Raw genomic sequence first — 19,107 nt, forward strand, 5'->3', positions numbered from 1 at the left:
AGTGCCAGGGCATGCTGCTGACAAGCCTAGGCATAAGTCCAAGGGGTATAATGTTATGCTTGGTCATAAGATACACAACAACCCTCACTGGTTGGTCTCTAGCCTGTACTGTTGCAGGTGGTTATTCCATCTCAGGTGCAGGACTTAAGGTTTGTCCTTGTTGAATGTCATGATCCTGTCAGCCCATTCCTCTGGCCTGCCTAAGTGCCTCTGAATGGCAGCCCAGCTCTGCCCCTGCTTTGGTGTCATCTGCAAGCTTGATGAGGGTTTATTTCCTCTCTACTTCTAGGTTGTAGCTAGAAAAAATAACCAGGATAGGTCCCTGGATACATCCCTGGAGGGCTTATGCTCCCAGAAGCTGTGGGATAGAATGCTAAAGTTTAGGGAACAATATCAGGCCTAGCTAGGATGTCTAGGAAGTGGCTTATAATTGTCATTCTCGAATGTTATCTCAAATTTCAAGACGTTTCAAACAGCAAATAAGGCCATGTTTGCCTATCATGGTAGTCTTGGAGCATAGCTATAAATAGAAGCTTGAGAAACCGTCCCTAGTTTCAGCTGCATGTAGCTGGTAGAATTGGTTTAGACCAAGGTCATGATAATACAAGCTAAAGAAACTGTGAATGATGCAGAAACATAGCTGCTTTTTTTTTTTTTTCTTCCTACACCCCCCCCTCGAGGCAGAAGGTGCAACCAGCAGAAAACTAGCAAAGCCAAAATAAAGTTAATTTTCTATATGATATATTCATGAAAAGGTGGGGCTTGTTACAGTGGTAGTGTAATAGAAAGGCTGCACCTATCGAGTACTACCAATTAGCTGCTTATGCATGTTACATTTCATCGTGGTTTAACCCCAACCAGCAACTAAGCACCACACAGCTGCTTGCTCACTCCCCCTGCACCCAGTAGGATGGGGGAGGGAATCAGAAGGAAAAAGGTAAAACTTGTGGGTTGAGATAAGAACAGCTTAATAGAACAGGAAGGAAGAAGCTAATAATGATAATAATAACAATAATGAAATTACAATAATAATAAAGGGATTGGAATATACAAAACAAGTGATGCACAATGCCGTTGCTCACCACTTGCCAACCAATGCCCACGTAGTTCCCGAGCAGCGATCCCCCCCAGGCCAACTCCCCCCAGTTTATATACTGGGCATGACGTCACATGGTATGGAATACCACTTTGGCCAGTTGGGGTCAGCTGTCCTGCCTGTGTCCCCTCTCAGCTTCTTGTGCCCCTCCAGCCTTCTTGCTGCTGGGGCATGAGAAGCTGAAAAATCCTTGACTTAGTCTGAACACTACTTAGCAACAACTGAAAACATCAGTGTGTTACCAACATTCTCATACTGAATCCAAAACATTAATGCTATATAGCTACTATACTCTATCCCAGCCAAAACCAGGACAACTTCTATGTATCTAACAAAAAAGTATAAGATCCTTTATGTGTTCTGCTTGCCTGTGAGTTGGTATGAAGCGTGGCTACCATTTGCTGAATTGAGAGACTAAACAGGTTGATATGACTACTTGCAGAAGACTATCTGTTCTGCTGGATCTTCCAATGTTTGTGCTGAATATCAGATGAGCTCTAAAAAATCAAGCAGGCTGAAAGAAGAAGATTTCTGAATGTTTGAGTTGGTATTACTGAATCCCAGAAAAATACTGCGGTGTCAGCTTTTTCTTCTCTGAAGTGGAAAATAGTTTGGAAACATTGCTGTGGTCAAGCTCAGATTTTTCTGGTGAAGAGGAATGCATTGAAGGAGGCAGCTAGTGTGGGACAGTTGAACTGAGTGGACTTTGTTTCTGTATTGTAGCTAAACCAAAGAATATCATCAAATGTATGTAGGCAGCCAACACTGTTTTTTATCTCCCTGGTAGCATAATGAGTTCTTGGATCTACTTTGGAAAGAATTACCATAAATTTTCAGGTGAAAGAAAATGTGTAGAGAGCTCAAAATTATTGAGTAAATAGAAGTTTGGAAGTAACAAAAGCCAAGAGTTAGCAAATAGTACAATAAAATATTCACAGTCTCGCCCTTTTTTGGGGTATGTTTCTGCTTTATTTTCCAAACCATGCACTAGTTGATTTATACTGCTTGAAAGAAAAGAAATTATACAAGCTGACCTAACACAGTGGAGGCAGTAGCTGGCTTGCCCTAAGTAAAAGCAATTGTAAGATTTTCCATTTTGAAAAAGAAATTTTAAAGGCAACTATGGTAATTTTTTTTAAAGACCTTCTTCTTGTCTTCTAGGAAATTTTTTTTTAAGGATTCGAAGTAGTAAGTGATGTTTCGGAGCAGGAAACTATTTACACAAGGCTGATACTCATATGACAGGCAAGCAGATATTCCCTTTCTGAGGGTAAATCAGAGGCTGATCTTAAGTTGCCGCTGGTGTCTTTCCTGCTACTAAATTCTCCTCACCCTACCAGTCAAAACTATTTCTGTGAACGTTAGAGGAATGGAGAATGACACAGTACAGAAGGGATTCTGCAACTAAACAGAATTCAAAGCTCATTTCAGTTTACAGTGTGTTTAGGATAATATGCATTTAAATAGCAGATAACTATTAAAACTATGAACCCAGAAGCTATACCATAAATTACATTCTTCTCCTGGATGTATGCTAGTAATTACTAAAAAGTAACAGACTTGCATTTTTCTTGGGAGGATACCCAAGTATCTTACAACACATAGATCATTGACCTACTTCAAAAGTAAGCCTGTTCTGAGTGAAAAGTAGCTGTTCACATCAATTCTGCACAACAGTTGGGATCGGGAAGTAAAGGTAATGTATAGTTCATTAATCAAATTGTAGAGTCATCAACCACATTGGAATTGAGTCAAGGCCTGACTTTTTTTTCTTCTACTCTTTAGAAAAGTGACATTGGGACCTTTTGTGGCATTGTTATACACAGACAATTTATATCTGATAGTACCATTTTTCTTCTCCATCTCAAAAAATTATACAGCCAGTTGGTATCGATTCAGTATTAAGTCCTAATGAATGGCCTTCATATTTGGGATTCTCATTGTACTTTCTGCTTATTTTATGGGGACCTTACTTTAATTTGAAACATCGGAGGAATGCACAAATGTCATGATTTATCATGTGTGTTTGGATAGAAAATACCCACAACATTAATCCGATATGGCACCATATCTGTTAAATGCCTCATGCTAAAGCCTGAACCTGGAAATGAAAGACTAATACAATTATCTGGGGTAGCTGGATTTTTTTTTTTTTTATACCTTTGATTATTAGCTGAGGTATAAATACAACTACTTCAGTTTGCTAATGTATTTAAGAAAAGCTTATGGTTTTCTGTGGTAAGTGGTATCAGTTCATTCCTACTTCATTTGGGTCCATGGATGCCAAATAATTCATTAGTCGGCTCTCTTTGAAGTCTGTATAACTGTGCAGAATTGAAAAGATTTGGCTGTTTGTAGTCAATTTGACAATTGGGGTCTTGGGTAGCTATTTCTGCAGCTTGCCTTATGAGACCAGCCATGAGCGGTTACTAGATGTGTGATGATTCCCTGCCGCCCCAAGAATACCTCACTTGAGTTATTTGTCCCTCATAACCATCTCGGAACTTGGCAGTCATGACAGAGCAACTTCATAAAATACATTGTTGTGACATTTTTTCCCTATGTTTAGTGAAATAATGGGACTAGGAATTGGCTGTAGAAGCTAAACCTCAGTAAGAGACAATTCTCGTTATTTGAGTTTAGCTGTTTTATTACAAAAGAAGGTCTGAAACACTTAGAGCAGATGAGAAATGCATGCTTTGTTTTGCCTTCTGGAAAACAAAGGAGGTCAAATTTGATGTTTCCTATGTCTCAGGGATTGCTGTCAGCTTTACTGTTTCTTTGGCAATTGAAGGAGGAGTGATTTGTGCTTCGACATAATCTTTTTTAATATATTATCACTAGCATGAATGTTAAGTTTAAAATTAGTATAGTTTCTAACAGGCTGACTAAAATTCTTTTTTCCTCTTAACTGCTAAACTTTGGCATTCTTTTAGTGATGTCTCTGTTCTGGTTCTTTGATGCTTATGTCTTTCAGGCTAATCAACATCTGTATGCCTGAGGTAAAAAGGCAAGCTTAAAATAGTTTTCTTGCTTATAGGAGAAGCTTGAAGATTCTTTAATAGAGCAAATATCAATGTGACCCAAAGATTTTTGTTTGCTTCTTGATGTTTAAAGTAGCATTTTTATTTTTTTGTATCTTCTTATTTATGTTGGATTAGTTGATTCAACCATGTAGATAGTGAAAGCATTTGCAGAGGTAAGAGCAAGAACCGGTACCTTGATCAAGACGTGCTGTAGTGATTCAAAAGGGCTTGCTTTTCCTTTTGACTTTTTAAAGTAATGCTTTTGACTTTGTGTCCAAAAAGGTCAACAGTACAAAGTTCTAGTTTTCTTTCTCTGTTCATGTTACTACATGACAAGAGATTTTTCCACGTTGGTTTTTAAAAGAAAAATAACGAGAAGGGAAGGTGCTTATTTCTAAATAACCATCCCTCTCCTCTAGAGAGAAACTGGTCCGTTTGAGGAAGTCCGTGTTGTGTCCTGGGCACAAGTGGTGGCCTCCAGGAGGTGGCAGCAGAGGTTTGCTGTTATTTCATGCAGCAGCTTGCTCTGCTGAGGGGAAAAAGATTTTCTGTTCATGTTTGGTACTGATTGCTGAGATTTTGAATGGCAGAAGTCTGAATTTCTAGAATGCAGCAGCCCTGAAAGAGGCTTATTGCAACTGAGCTGGAATTATTCAGTACTTGAATAACTTGACTTCGTTATAAAACACTAATAGCTTGTGTGTAAAATATCACCCATAGTGAAGGAGGTACTTCCATTAATCAGCAATGCTCTGCATCTTCCTCTTCCCCAATTTAATTTCTTCCATGAGTCTTGGAGTTTTTATCAATATCAAAATAATTCATTCCAACTCATCTTTTAGTTATGTATAACTTTTCCCACCTTAGTAACTTCTTGCTTTTGAGTTTCAAACAGTCTAAGTAACCTCAGAATTTTAAGTTTTTTACTGTTTGAAGCAAGAGGGGAGGAAAAATTAATGCCGCATGGCATCCCTGACTACAGGAAAAGTTCCTTTGTCGCAGAATTTCTTAGGAGATTCCCAGTGTTAATTGGAAAACATAAGCTAGAACTTTTTGAATAGGAGTCCTATTGTCCTTTCCTGGTTTATACTTAAAAGGTGGAGATTATTGTAGAGAAACAATTATCTAATTATGTTGAGACAGTGGCCAAATGTCAGGGAACTTTTGTCTGTGTCTCTGTTTGTCAGCTACTGTCTCTTTACCAGTAGCTGCAAATGAGCTTTGAAGTCCTAGTAGCTCTGCATTTCTGTCTTTGGGAGAAATTTTTCATTTGTTTCTGGGCTTTTTTTTTTTTTTTTTTAATCCTGGCTTACATTTTTTTTGAAAGCCAATAGTTTTTCTTCATTAAAAGTATCTTGTGTTTTCCCTTCCTTCTCCTATGTAATTATGAAAACATTTATGCTAAGTTATCTTTTCTTTCTCTTTACAGTACTAATGGAACAGTAATTAATAAACTGAAAGTGGTGAAGAAGCAGACATACCCTTTACAGACTGGGGATGTGATCTATGTTGTTTACAGAAAAAATGAGCCAGAAAACAGTAAGTAAATGATATTTTTTTAAATGGCATGCTTAGTCATTTTTTTTGAGTCATGAGAGTAAAGAAATATCAGTACAATTAAACCAGAATTATTCAATTTTAAGACAAATAATTTGCTAATGTTTAAAAACAAGTCTCTATAGAAGAGGTCATGGATGTGCCAGTTTTTACAGGGACAAGTCTGAGCAACTGTCTGAAATTGAAATGTGCCTAGAAGTATCTTTGAAAGAACTAGTGCATGGAATGGTAACTAATGGGGTCCTGATCACATGCCCAATGCTTCTTTTAGAAGTCAAATTGCTGGGATAGTTAGTGATACTTAATATATCACATTGAAGCAATTTTTGGCACCAGAAGGAAAGGCTGCAAAAGCTTTTTTGTTTTGTTTTGGGTTGGGTTTCTTTGTTTTAAAGAGAGAAGAGGTAAAATCGGGGGGAGGTGGGGAAAGCCCTATAGTGCAAGTAGAATTAGTAAAATTGGCAAAATATTTGTGTGGTCTTAAAAAAGAATCATGCCTCACATGCCTATAATTCTTTTTAGGATGATGCAATTGAAATAACATAATTAGGTGGGTTTTGGTTTTGTTTTTTTTAATTAATAAAGGTCCTTTCTCAAAGTTTTTTAAATAAGCCAAGCTATTGTTGGGCAGGAAGTAATGTTCTTTCATGTGTTAACTGGGTAGAAGTCAGGGACCAAGGTTTGGGTGTAAATGCTCAGTTTCTGCAATGGAACAAAATTAATAAAAGATTTCATGAATTATCTGTGTTGTCATCTGTCTTAAAGATGTTCATAAATTATTTGGGAAATTATAACTACTGAGGCAGCAGAATTTTCATTTCATACCTTTTCATTTCATTCAGTTATACAGGATCGTTAAATCCAATGCTGACTGAAAAGATTTACAGAAAGAATTTAATTGCTCATTTTTATGAAATAACAGATGGGTTCAACTTTGATAAATGGGGGGGAGAGAGGGAATGGGCAAACTCTGTTTTTACAGATGTATTGTTGTGCCCCTGCTGACTACTCTGCCCACTAGCATGCAATTCTTCTTTTAGGTGTGAAATGTGTAATATTTAAATTTTAGTAGAGAGCACTCACTTTCTGGAAAAGACTTTAGATGAAAAAGGCATTTTAAATGTTAGTTCTCATTACTGTATTTGATAACTCTGAAGTGGAACTTTTAAGGTGAAGAGACAGACTTTATATGGTCATAAGCTCCCTTGTTATTGTGAAGACAGTTGGATGTACCGGGAGGTGGAAGGATGAAGTATTAGATACATTTACAGCATGATATTTAATGTAAAAACACAAGACTGTATTTACAGTTTTCATACAGGAATAAACATATGAACTGTAAATCTAAAAAATTCTAGATACATACATACTACTGAAATTCTTCCTTTATGAAGTTGCTGTTAACTTATATACAGACAGATCAGACAGATTTATGCTGTCTGATGTAAATGGTACAAGAAGCAGTGATAATCTATATTTGTCTGTGTGGCTTGTTTATCTCACAAATCCTTTCTAAGATGGCACTATTGCAGTTGATGCTACTCAGAAGAACTCACTTACATGAATTTTCCAGGTACTTTGTAATGAACTGAATCACTGGTTTCTGTTTGGGTTAACAACTATTTGTATTACCAAGCCTCCATTTTTGCTTTTTCAGCTTCTCCATCTTCAAAGACAGAGAATTTAGATTTGGCATGCCTATTTGGCCATTCTGAGTAGTTCTGGAGGAGACAATAATCTAACTTTTGATCAGAAAAAGGGTTGCTACAAACTAAGAGAGTCTTATTTGCTTCTAGGTGACTGGAGATGAGAAAAAGTACCAAGTTAGGGAAGCAAGGAACTGTATTATGTTGAAGTAAGATGGAGAAGAAAGGGATATTATCCAGTTGGTTTTATTAATAGATACTTATGGCATGTCTTAATCTTTATTTTTGAGAGTTCATGCATCTCACAAAGAAATTGAATAAAATTGATTGAAGAAGTTGAGAAGTGAGTTCAGAAATAATAAGCTTCTTCGAAGAACTTTCATTCAAGTATCAGTGAAAATAGTTTGTTCTGACACAGAGCAGATTTTAGGTTTAAGAATTAATCAAGCCTCTGGTTCCATGGCTGGCACAAGTTAAACGTCACACAAAAGCTGCTCTGCCTGGTTTCCTGAGAAGAAAAGATCTTGCTGTGCTGTTCCTAATTGCCTCCTAAGTAGGAGTATTAACATTGTACTGTAGAGGTGACCCTTCATTTGCCTCTTCGATTGTCAGACACTTTGGGGAAGCAGCCACTTGTGAATAGAAGTTGTTTATGTGGGATTAAGGTTAGAGAATTTTTGATTAAAAATTCTGATCAATATTTTTTAACCTTTCAGACGTTGCTTATCTTTATGAATCCTTATACACAAAACATGATGCAACTCAAGAACCAGTAGGTAAGGAAGTAATTCAAGATCCATGAAGAGGAGCTAAGCTCCAATGACTAATGTAACCTTCTCTCAAGAGTTTGATTCCTTGGAATTTTGAAGCCATGGTGTGGTGACCGTCACACAGATCTTTCTCTTTCCTTTCCCCCCTTCCAACTGTAGAAGTTAATGTAGAAAACCAATGCCATGTGACCAAAGATACCTCAAGTACAGGAAGAAGTAATGATGAGACCCAAATTACCTCATCACCATCAGCTACTCAGTCTTGCTATGAGGAACCACAGCCATCTACTTCTACATCTAACCTCTTTAATGCTTCTTCTACCTCTTTTATTGAGTCTGCATCTGTTCAGAAGGATAATCCTTCTACATCTGGTAAGAATTATGTCAAGTATTTAAAGTTTGATATCCCATCAACTGTTACTGCAGTTTTGAATTTTAACAGATTAATATCTTACCCCTATCTGGGTCTTTAGCATTTGCTTTGTAAAGTTCTAGTGAAAATACCAGGTGGATATGTGCATTTTAACTTTTGCTTTATAAGCAAGCAGGGTAAATCCTGGTGGATGAGTAAGGCAACTGTGAGAATTGCTTCTGCTCAGAGAGGCAGAAAATGCATGTAAATCCCAAACTGTTCTATCTTTACAGTGCAGTTTTGTAGTGGAGCACTGGTGAAAACTTATCAAATCTATGTGGCTCATATAACAAAGTCAGTAGATAGGAGTGCTTCTGCTCATGCAGTCACTCAGAGAAACTACTCTAATTGTCACTGTTACTGCTGCCAATCACCAGTCCCCTTTCCCTTGCCTAGAGCTCTAAGGCCAAAATATACCATATGGATGCCTAGTCTAGTCTGTTGGCATTATGTTGGCAAGTGTAATACCACAACGTTGTGTAACTCTCAAATAGAACTGGAGCAAGAATGGCTATCTAGCAAATGGCATTTGTCAGCAGTTTATTGGGACTTTTTAAACATGCTCATATGAAAACAAAGCTTTGCCCTCTGCTGTTTATCCTTACCTGTTACATATAATCAATATTGCATAAATCGTCTGCCTGGCATCTTTGTCAGGAAGAGCTGGTGTGGATAATAGTCTTATGAATAAATACTCTACAATTTAAAGAGGAATGGGGATTTTAAGTAGTCTTACACAACTAATAGCTTGTTTTTCCCCCAGGTCTTCCAATTAGTCAGATTGGCTCAGAATGCATTTAGTGTAGTTATGCAGACATTGCTTTTTTGCTCCACTTTTTCCTATTCAGATGTTTGGACTGATGTGTGTGCATCATCAGTGTTTGAGTGCCTTTTGTTTTCACATGTCCCATATCTGTATGTAGCTGCGTTCATGTTTCTGTTTTTATTTTGCAGGATCACAATCCTTAGTTTTCACTCCTGTGCCTGCTTTCCCCATCTTAGAATCTGTGTGTCTAAGAGCACTGCATGATGAACATGAAAAGCTGGATGTGAATACTGAAACTTCTGCAGTCACTTCAGAAATCACTGACAAAGAAAAAGCAGAATCAGATTCTCAAAGAACAGGGGAGGAGGAAGGTTTGGAACCTGCTAAGAAGAAACTAAAAGGAGGCTAGTATACTTACTACAGTATTGTGCAACCTACCCTGCACTGTTTTATTTTAATGTTATTGTTGAAAGTTACTTTAAAAAACCTAATTAAAAACTTAAAGCTAAGTCCATTTTTCATAGAAGTCCAGTGAGATTAACAGAAACATAAGGATCTGTGCCTATTTTTCTTTATCAATATGAAATAAACTCAAAATGCCCGCATATCAAACCTGGAAGGTCTTGAAAGGTTATGTTAGTAGGGGATAGGTAACTTTTTCCTCCTCACAATGTTATTTTATGTTTTAGTATTGTATTAAATAAGAAAAGCAGAACTCACCTCTCATTCTGCACACACACACCCCAGCCCCTCCAAACTGAGTCAGGTCGGCTGTCATCAGTCCTTCAATTTGTTTCTTCCTTCTTATTGACTTGATTTCTGGTCCAGTGAAAATAATGTCTTCAGTAGCAGAAGCTGTTATGTGTAAAGCAAGAACCTTTAATGGGACCATTGCCAGTGAATCGGTGTATATCGTTCAGGTCTTTTTTTTTAACACTTAAATAAAAATAAATTTTAAAAAGCTTCAAAAAATACATACTGTGGAATCTTCTGTCTTTGTAGATGAAGATGCTTGTCCAAATCTTTCACCAGCAGCTCCAAGTGAATGTATAATTAAAATTGGCTCTGAATATGCAAAAACATCAAATGTGAAACCGGATAAGATGGAAGAAACGTTAACTTGCATTATCTGCCAAGAACTGTTGCATGACTGTGTAAGGTATGTATGATTGACAAAAGCTGTATTCATGTGGTAATAATATAAGAAGTTCAGTGACAACTGTTTGAGGAGGCTAGGATATTTAGGGTTTTCATAAGCCCTTCTGAGTCCCGTTGCTTCCCTCCCTCCCCCCCCCCCCAAGTCTATATAGTCAAATCAATGCTGAACAGTTTTTTGCATGTTATGAATGTATCTGAAAAATGAAAGATTTGTGTTTTGACTGCATTTCTTTAATTGTTTTCATGTTTATGTTTTCCAGCTTGCAGCCTTGTATGCATACTTTTTGTGCTGCCTGCTACTCAGGATGGATGGAAAGATCTTCTCTATGTCCAACTTGTCGCTGTCCAGTAGAACGTATTTGTAAAAATCACATATTGAACAACTTGGTTGAAGCTTATCTGATTCAGCATCCAGGCAAGTTCAACAGTGTGTGTAACAGAATCTGATGTATTTCACAGGTTAGCTGCATAATTGATGTATGCACAAACTGCTGTCTGTTGAATTTCTATGTATGTTTTAGTCTGCTGTTTTCTCTGACATGGCTGTAAGAAAACAAGTTCATTTACTATGACATAATAACTTGTTGTAATATTTAAAATACTGGGTGAGAATTGAAGGTGATTTAATACTGAGTATGCTAAGATATCTTAATTTTATGTTGCTACTTAATCATGAGAAGGGTATCAGTTTTATCAAATAGGGCACACTGGCTGATTAGGCCACCTAAATTCCGCTACTTCTGAAAAATATATTTGAATATGGATTTAATTAACTTCGACCATGGCCTCTTGAAAATAAAACTTAAGTTGCCTGATACTACACTTCCATTAACAGATAGGGGAATTTAACTAAGATCTTCTAGAGCTTTGTTATCCAAAATAAGTTTTATGGAAATGAAAACACAATAATTGTAACGGTGTTAATAAAGTAGGATTGGGATAAGGGATGTGAGGTGTTCTTTTCTCTTGAAATTTGAATTTGGTTCTCATACCAGATAAATGTCGTAATGAAGATGATGTACGTAGCATGGATGCTAGAAACAAAATTACTCAAGACATGTTGCAACCTAAGGTGCGGAGATCTTTTTCAGACGAGGAAGGAAGTTCTGAAGATCTATTGGAATTGTCAGATGTAGATAGTGAATCTTCAGATATCAGGTATGTCTATTTAAGTTGTGCGCTGAATTAGATTTACTTATGTTTGAATGCACAAACCCACAAAATTATCTAGTTTCACAAACACTGTTATTGCTGATAGTGTTTCCATGATCATTGCTAGAACAAATCTTATTTTTGTTTTCAGGTAAGTTCATTCTTACCAGTAACTATCTTGGCAATTCTACTGGCCATCCTACTGAACCCTGAGCAGTCAGCACAAAGTAATTAAAATTAGAACTTCCTAGAAGTCCAGCAAGATTCAGTTTATGACCAACAGTTCTACCCTGAATTGTGCAACAGCTTCATGTGAGATATGTGAAATTACCTTTTCTCGTTACAAATTGACTGTTGCTTTAGAGAAAACAGGTTTTTGGCTAACCTCTTCTCAGGAGATAAAGCAGTCCATGACCCTATGAGTGCAGCTGCAATGATTGTGCTTGCTTATGTGTCTGGAATGTTGCTTTCACCAGGTGTATGGTACTGAAGCAGCTGATGCTTGACCTAGGGATTCCCAGGCACCAAAGTATCTCCTTTTTATTTCCAACAGCAAACATTTTTTTCTGTTTGTCTAGAGGGGAACACAAGAACTCTTCATGTAGATAATTGTTCCACCTTTGTTCCTCTCTTTCTTGTTCATCTCACTTCCAGTCGCACTGCTCTGTTTTTCTTTTTTTTTTTTTTTTTAAACTGCTTGAGGAATACTACGAAATACAAAGTTTTTATCTGTTACAACCACAGCAGTCTTCACAGCTGTGAGGTACCAAGCTATGTAAACTTCCATATGTTACTGGATGAAGAAATTCCAAATTTAAACTTTGAAAGTATGACCAACCCTGTCTAGCATAGGGATATGAGTTATATTTGCATTTTTTGGGTGTGATTTCCTATGACCTTATTTTGTTCTTTCAGTCAACCATATATAGTATGCAGACAGTGCCCAGGGTATCGAAGACACTCTGTTCCAACTCTGCCTGGCACAGGCCAAGAGACAGAAGCGGGAGGAATGCAAGCACTGGGAGATGCGCCATCTACATCTGCCAACTTCCCTGCAGGTCAGCATCATGACATCTTCTCAGTAGTGTGATACTAAAATACTACAACTCATACATTCGTTATGAACTAAGCAAGCTCACTCTCGCAGTACTGCAAAAGTAACACCACTTCACATAGGTGTCTACAAGTATCATGAGATTTGACCATGGTTTTTCTGTGGTTGTCTAAAATAGATTACTGCCGGTTGATAGTTCTTAAACTGTTCTACATATTGAAATATTTTACACACCTACTGTCATGGTTTAACCCCAGCCAACAACTGAGCACCATGCAGCCACTCACTCATTTCCCCCCCCACCCAGTAGGATGGGAGAGGGAATCAGAAGGAAAAAGGTAAAACTCATGGGTTGAGATAAGAACAGCTTAATAGAACAGAAAGGAAGGCACTAATAATGATAACAATAACAATAATAAAATGACAATAATAATAAAAGGATTAGAATATACAAAACAAGTGATGCACAATGCAGTTGCTCACCACTTGCTCACCAATGCCCAGTTAGTTCCTGAGCAGCGATCTGCCCCAGGCCAACTCCCCCCCCAGTTTATATACTGGGCATGATGTCACATGGTATGGAATACCACTTTGGCCAGTTGGGGTCAGCTGCCCTGGCTGTGTCCCCTCTCAGCTTCTTGTGCCCCTCCAGCCTTCTTGCTGGCCGGGCACAAGAAGCTGAAAAATCCTTGACTTAGTCTAAACACTAGTTGGCAACAACTGAAAACATTGGTGTGTAATCAACATTATTCTCATGCTGAATCCAAAACATAGCAATATACTAGCTACTAGAAAGAAAATTAACTCTATCCCAGCCAAAACCAGGACACCTATGTAGTTTTGAAGTCTGAGTGCCATTTTTCTGCTCTTTTATAGAATCTTTGTAAAAATGATATTGCTTGCTTGTTGCTTTCAGATTTTTATGTTGCTAATATTCACTAAGATTCCTAGTCCAGATTGCAATTGTGTACATTGTTCAGTCTGTCCTCTTTTTTCCTGTTTTTAACTCATCTAGCTGTCCAGGAATATGTGTGTCCTGCTCAAGGAAGTCATGTAATATGCACCTGCTGCTTTCAGCCAATGCCTGACCGAAGAGCAGAGCGTGAACAGAATCCTCATGTTGCTCCTCAGCAATGTGTGTACTTTTTGTTTAGTCTTGGCTACAGAACTAAATCTCTCCTTATTTTTGATTAAACTTAAGTTTACTTTGAAGAGTGTTCTTCATTTGAATATTCTTTATCTGACTTTTGTAGTGACAACATGAAAGAATCTTCCTTTATAAAATTTATTATTCCTCTATAGAATATATTTTAAATGAGAAAGTTGTACTTTTTTTAACCAAGTTTATCAGAGCTCTATATTTATTGATTTATAGGAACAATAACTGTTGAGTTTTGTTGTGTGCAGGTCTTCACAGGGGTTTTCTTTGTTATTTTACAGGTACAGTTTGTCTGCAACCCTTCTGTCACTTATACTGGGGCTGCACTCGGATGGCATGTTTTGGCTGTTTGGCACCATTCTGTGGTATTGTGGAATAATCTGTTTCTTATGAGCCTGCTCGCTTTGCAATAATGTCTGTCTGTCTTGAACTTTAGGTAATTTAAGAAATATAATAGATTAGTTTGGAGCACAGTCATGCAAAAGGAAACAAAGGCTGTGTCCTCACATCACAAACAAAAAATTCTTGAGTGGTATGTGTTTTAACTTTGAGGGGATTTAACTTCTTGTCTTCATACCATATTGGGCTTGAAAACTACACTTGTTGAGCACAGTGCTTTCCCATATAAAATGAATTATGGTGTATTTCAGCATAGGAAGAGAATCATACAAATCAATGCAAGAGCACTGAACATCTGACGTTAACTGATTAGGAAAGAACCTTACCCTCTTAAACATGCAGACTTCTGAAACTCAAGGTTTTAGACATTTTTTAAAAATAAATTAGAACAGTTGAAATTACCTGGCTGGAGTTTGAAGCTAATGGAATATGCTTTATTAGCACTGTTAATTTGTGCAGATGAGTAGTAGTGTTTGTGGACTAAAGGTGAAATTGTAAATTCTCAATGTCTTTGCCACTGGAAGCTATAGATCACATGCTTTAGCATATGTTGAATGCAGTCATATACTTGGTGCTCATGTGAGTCTGTGCACATGATTTCAGGAAATAGAAGAACCTTTAGAAAATGTATGAGGGCCATGGGATTAGGGGAGGAAATGGTAACTTTTCTTCTTTTTGTTCTGATTAGAAATAAATCTTGGTGATAAGTGTTTAGACGGAGTCCTAAATAACAACCACTACGAGTCAGATATCCTAAAGGTATGTTCAAAAATCATTATGTGTGATGCATAATAATAAACGTACAAAGTTTAAGGTGTACTCACACATGAAATTACAGTGGTGTGCTGCCTAACAGTTACAGTGGCAGCATTGTGTCACTTGCCACACCTGATTCTGAAAGGCAAATTTAATGACCCCTAAATGTTCAACTGGACCAAAGTTATAGTTACTGTGTCTAGATTAGAAGTATTTTGAGGTGATAATTTGGCTCTTTCAGTCTCTGTGTAAGAGGGCATCGTATTCGAGAGATGCATTCCATTTAGCATCAGCTCTTCCCATACCACCCAAATTAACAAAAACAACAGAAAAAGCACTTTCATGCAATCCTGATGTTTAATTTCTCCAATGTGTATGTCTGACAGGGGCCAAGAAGGCCAAAATTCTAGGCATAACTTCTGAATTTGAGTATAAATGACTGATAGACACACTGTAGAATTCAGATACGTTTGGTTATTAAATCATAAAAGAATTTTACTTGTATGAAGTATTTGTTAGGGAAGCCAGTTTCTACAGTCTAAAGTGTAACATCCAAAATATTAATTAAGAGAAAAATAATTTGCTAAAAATATCCCAGGAAAACAAGGCTTGTTAAATATTTTTTCACAGACAAGTTAAACTTCACCCTAGGTTATATGGAAAATATTTTGCCCATACCATAACAGGGTTATCTAAATTAGGTAAACTGGATGAAATCTTGATTTAAGGTAAATGAGAATGTGACTGAAATGAATCCTTTTGCATTCTTTTGGCAAAAGTGGGGATCTTCTGAAAAAAAGATACTGAGTGGAAGGTTTTATTGGTGATCTGAAAGTATCATGCTAATTAAGTTAAAGGTATTTAATTTTTACTTGGTAATCAACATCAATCCATTTTGAAAACCTGGTTAGATCTAGATTTGGAAATATTTCAGGGTAAATGGCTTGGTCACTCTTTAATGTTGGAAGTTTTTCTAGATTAAACACTTAAATTGCTCTTTTCAGGATTACCTGGCATCCAGGGGTCTGACATGGAAAAATATGTTAAACGAAAGCCTCTTAGCTCTTCAAAGAGGAGTTTTCATGTTGTCAGGTATGTGTTCATTTTTTTGCATGTGTAACTCTTTGTTTATATATAACTCAGTAATATTATCAAGAGGTTTGAAGTTCTGTGTATATAACCAGTGACATCATGACATTTTTGTTAAATCTGATTTCTCAAGGCTTACACTGACATTACGTACAACCTGATTTTCTCCCCAGATTACAGAATTACTGGGAACACAGTGCTTTGCTACTGTTGTGGCCTTCGCAGCTTTCGAGAACTTGCCTACCAGTACAGGCAGAATATTCCTGTTGCTGAATTGCCAGGTGGGGATTGCTTCACACAGTAAGGGGGAAAAGTCATTTAAAGAGTTAAAGTCAGTTTTATCCTTGGTTTTTTTTAGCACCTTCATGTAGCCCAGTGCAAACCTCTTTGCAGGGCTAATGTCTTACGCTGATTGCTTTACTAGTCAGCTGCTAAGTCTGCATATAGTTATTGTCAGACTCCCTAATGGAATCTTTTCTTTCAGTATGATTTCTCATCCCTTGAATAAATATATCTGCATGGTGAAAAGAGGAATTCAGTAAAATCCAGAATATACTCAACAGAAACTAACTGCTGTAATGTAATTTCTTTTCCCATTTAAATATATAAGATGATGCACCACTTGAACAATTTCACATTTTACCAGCTCTCAACTTGGAACAAGAATGTTTTCATAAATTAATTCTAAATCTGTTTGCATTTACAGTTTTAGAATAAAATAGCATGCAAGCAACTGTGCCTCCTTCAATCCTAAATCTGTTGGGAACAGAAGCTCTTCCAACAGTCTACTTTTAAAGATTACTTTTGTCCATCTAGTTGCTGTTGTTAGCAACAGCTTCCCTGTCTTTAACTGTTGAGAGCTCTGCTTCTGCTGCTGTGCATAATGAGAGACAGTCAGTCTACCTTGTTCCTCCTTAATATTGCTTTTCATTTTACTGCAACAGCCTGCTGGACAGCTGAGTTATAAAGTATGTAAAAGTGGGGGAAAACCAACAAACTCTACCCAAATTAATAAATTTTTCTTTCATATGGAAATATATCTAGACATCTGCCCAGTGTCCTAAACTGTAAAGTCAATCTCCATTAAACAAAGTGGTAAAATTTCAGTTGACAGCACCGAGAACCAAATTCTTTCTTAGTAAGTCAGCGTGAGCCTAATACTCAGAATGAATTTTTTTGTCCTTCACTAAGTGTTTGCTTTGCTTCTAGAAAGGTGAACCAATATAGTTTACAGTCATTTCTTGCCAATCATGTCTTGTTTCTCTACAAAGCCTGCTCTGATGAGTAACCACCATTAGCAGTGGCTTAATCATCTGCATCATCTTATTTAATGACGGCTGTAATAAATGTAGCATTTCATTTGCTCTTTTTGTAGTGACTGTCACATCACGTCCTGATTGCTACTGGGGGCGCAACTGTCGAACTCAGGTCAAAGCACATCATGCCATGTAAGTTACACAGTTTAGAAAGTGGTTTGGGTTTTGTTTCTATTTAAAAAACAACAACAACAAAAAACCACACCTTTGAAGTGCCAGAAATTGCATGAGTAACACTGTTGCAGTGTAAGCAAAATTGGGTGAGCTTTGGGGGGGGGGGGGGGGGGTGTCATTTTTGTTTTTAACACAACTTTGAAATGAGCCTTTTGTGCATGTCAGAAAGGCGCCACTAGCACTTCTAAGTTGATGTAACCCATTGCTGACACTTCCTGAGTCTTGTTTTCCACCCACAACTCCCTGCTTCATTCCTATTCTCCCACTGAAGCAGCTTCTCATTTGCTCATGTCTGAGTGCTTCTTAAAATTACTGTATATACAATAATTAGCCCTGCGGAATTTCTGTTTGAAACTATGAGAGACTCTTCTAGTGAAGTGCAACATACTTTGAAGGGATAAATTGGTGGAAATAATTTGCAACAAAAGAAGCAAGAGAAGTTTGGAACATGTAACATTAGGAACCTGGTGTGGCTTAGCAGTTCCTGATTTTGAGGAGTTTCTAGGTCTTAAGCCTCTGACCCAAACAATCTGGCATATGGTGAAAATAATATACTGAGCCTGAAAAGAGATTAACCCTCTACTTCTCGAGTGTTTTAATACGTCTAGGGGACATGGACTCCTGGTATCTGGTCATTCATGACAAATGTCCATCCAAATTAAATCAAGGTCCTTGATTAAAAAGAATCAAGGCCACTGATGACCAATGCAATTTCATTTTTACAAAAAGATGCATGTGTGGTAAGACAAGTATTGAAGACTTGTAAAACAAAGCAAAAATTATATGCCTAAGACCTAACTGGTTCCAGGGAGGGTAGAAAAATCCTTGCTTTATGAATAATTCTCTTAAATTCTCAGTGCAATTTAAGATAGAGGAGCTGTTACCCCTTATTGAGAAATTGCTTTAATGAATAGTAGATTCTGCAGTATCTTTCTAATGCTGCAATGAACATACACACTTAGCATAATTCCTTTAATATTTCAGGTACTATGGGTTGAAAATAACCAGTCTGTACAGCTCAGGCAAGCAGATCATAAGAAGGACTTGTAAAATATTCATCCCCAGTCTCTTATAAATTCAGAGGGTTTTACCAAATAACTTTCAAAAATAATTTGGGATTTAAATTGCAGATGTAATTCAAAGTACCACTGCTATCTGTAATTTCACATTACATGACTGTCTATGTTCCCAGAGGAGATTTTGTTTTGAAATGTTAGAGAGTTAATTCAGTATCAAAGTACTTACCAGTCGTCTTTGTTCATATTGTGGTGGATAATTCCACCTAGAATAGAAACGACTCAGGGTTTTTTCCTTTTTTTCCTTCTCCTTTTTTCTTTTTGTTTTTTTGTTTGTTTGTTTGGTTTGGTTTGGTTTGGTTTTCCTTTCAAGCATTAGCTGTTCCTAGAACTTTACTGGCTGCTGCTCTTAGTTCCTAAAATCTATAAAAGCAAACAGTCCTGTCATACCACTCCTAGATATCCAGTTATGTTTTTTTTTAAATGAGCTAAACTGTTTTGCTAAGTAGTTTGGTTGTGCAAGCAAGGTTTCTTTCTAATCTTTGATCCAATTCAGCAAGA

The 19,107-nt window shown here is 37.1% G+C and overlaps 1 protein-coding gene across 2 annotated transcripts in view; it reads left to right on the forward strand.

Moving 5' to 3' along the window:
* CHFR (checkpoint with forkhead and ring finger domains) overlaps positions 1 to 19,107 on the forward strand; it is a 29,906-nt gene that overhangs the window by 5,187 nt on the left and 5,612 nt on the right. The window contains exons 4-17 of one of the 2 annotated variants that reach the window (XM_069794980.1): positions 5,552 to 5,661; positions 8,042 to 8,101; positions 8,255 to 8,467; positions 9,462 to 9,677; positions 10,276 to 10,432; positions 10,692 to 10,846; positions 11,427 to 11,589; positions 12,499 to 12,641; positions 13,653 to 13,772; positions 14,078 to 14,161; positions 14,884 to 14,954; positions 15,956 to 16,043; positions 16,214 to 16,321; positions 17,416 to 17,488. In XM_069794980.1, the coding sequence (XP_069651081.1) occupies positions 5,552 to 5,661; positions 8,042 to 8,101; positions 8,255 to 8,467; positions 9,462 to 9,677; positions 10,276 to 10,432; positions 10,692 to 10,846; positions 11,427 to 11,589; positions 12,499 to 12,641; positions 13,653 to 13,772; positions 14,078 to 14,161; positions 14,884 to 14,954; positions 15,956 to 16,043; positions 16,214 to 16,321; positions 17,416 to 17,488 (1,761 nt within the window). The remainder of the gene's footprint in view (positions 1 to 5,551; positions 5,662 to 8,041; positions 8,102 to 8,254; positions 8,468 to 9,461; positions 9,678 to 10,275; positions 10,433 to 10,691; positions 10,847 to 11,426; positions 11,590 to 12,498; positions 12,642 to 13,652; positions 13,773 to 14,077; positions 14,162 to 14,883; positions 14,955 to 15,955; positions 16,044 to 16,213; positions 16,322 to 17,415; positions 17,489 to 19,107) is intronic. The other variant, XM_069794981.1, reaches the window with a different exon arrangement.

Source organism: Haliaeetus albicilla, chromosome 10 (genome assembly GCF_947461875.1).
Source record: "Haliaeetus albicilla chromosome 10, bHalAlb1.1, whole genome shotgun sequence".
Lineage (NCBI taxonomy): Eukaryota > Metazoa > Chordata > Aves > Accipitriformes > Accipitridae > Haliaeetus > Haliaeetus albicilla.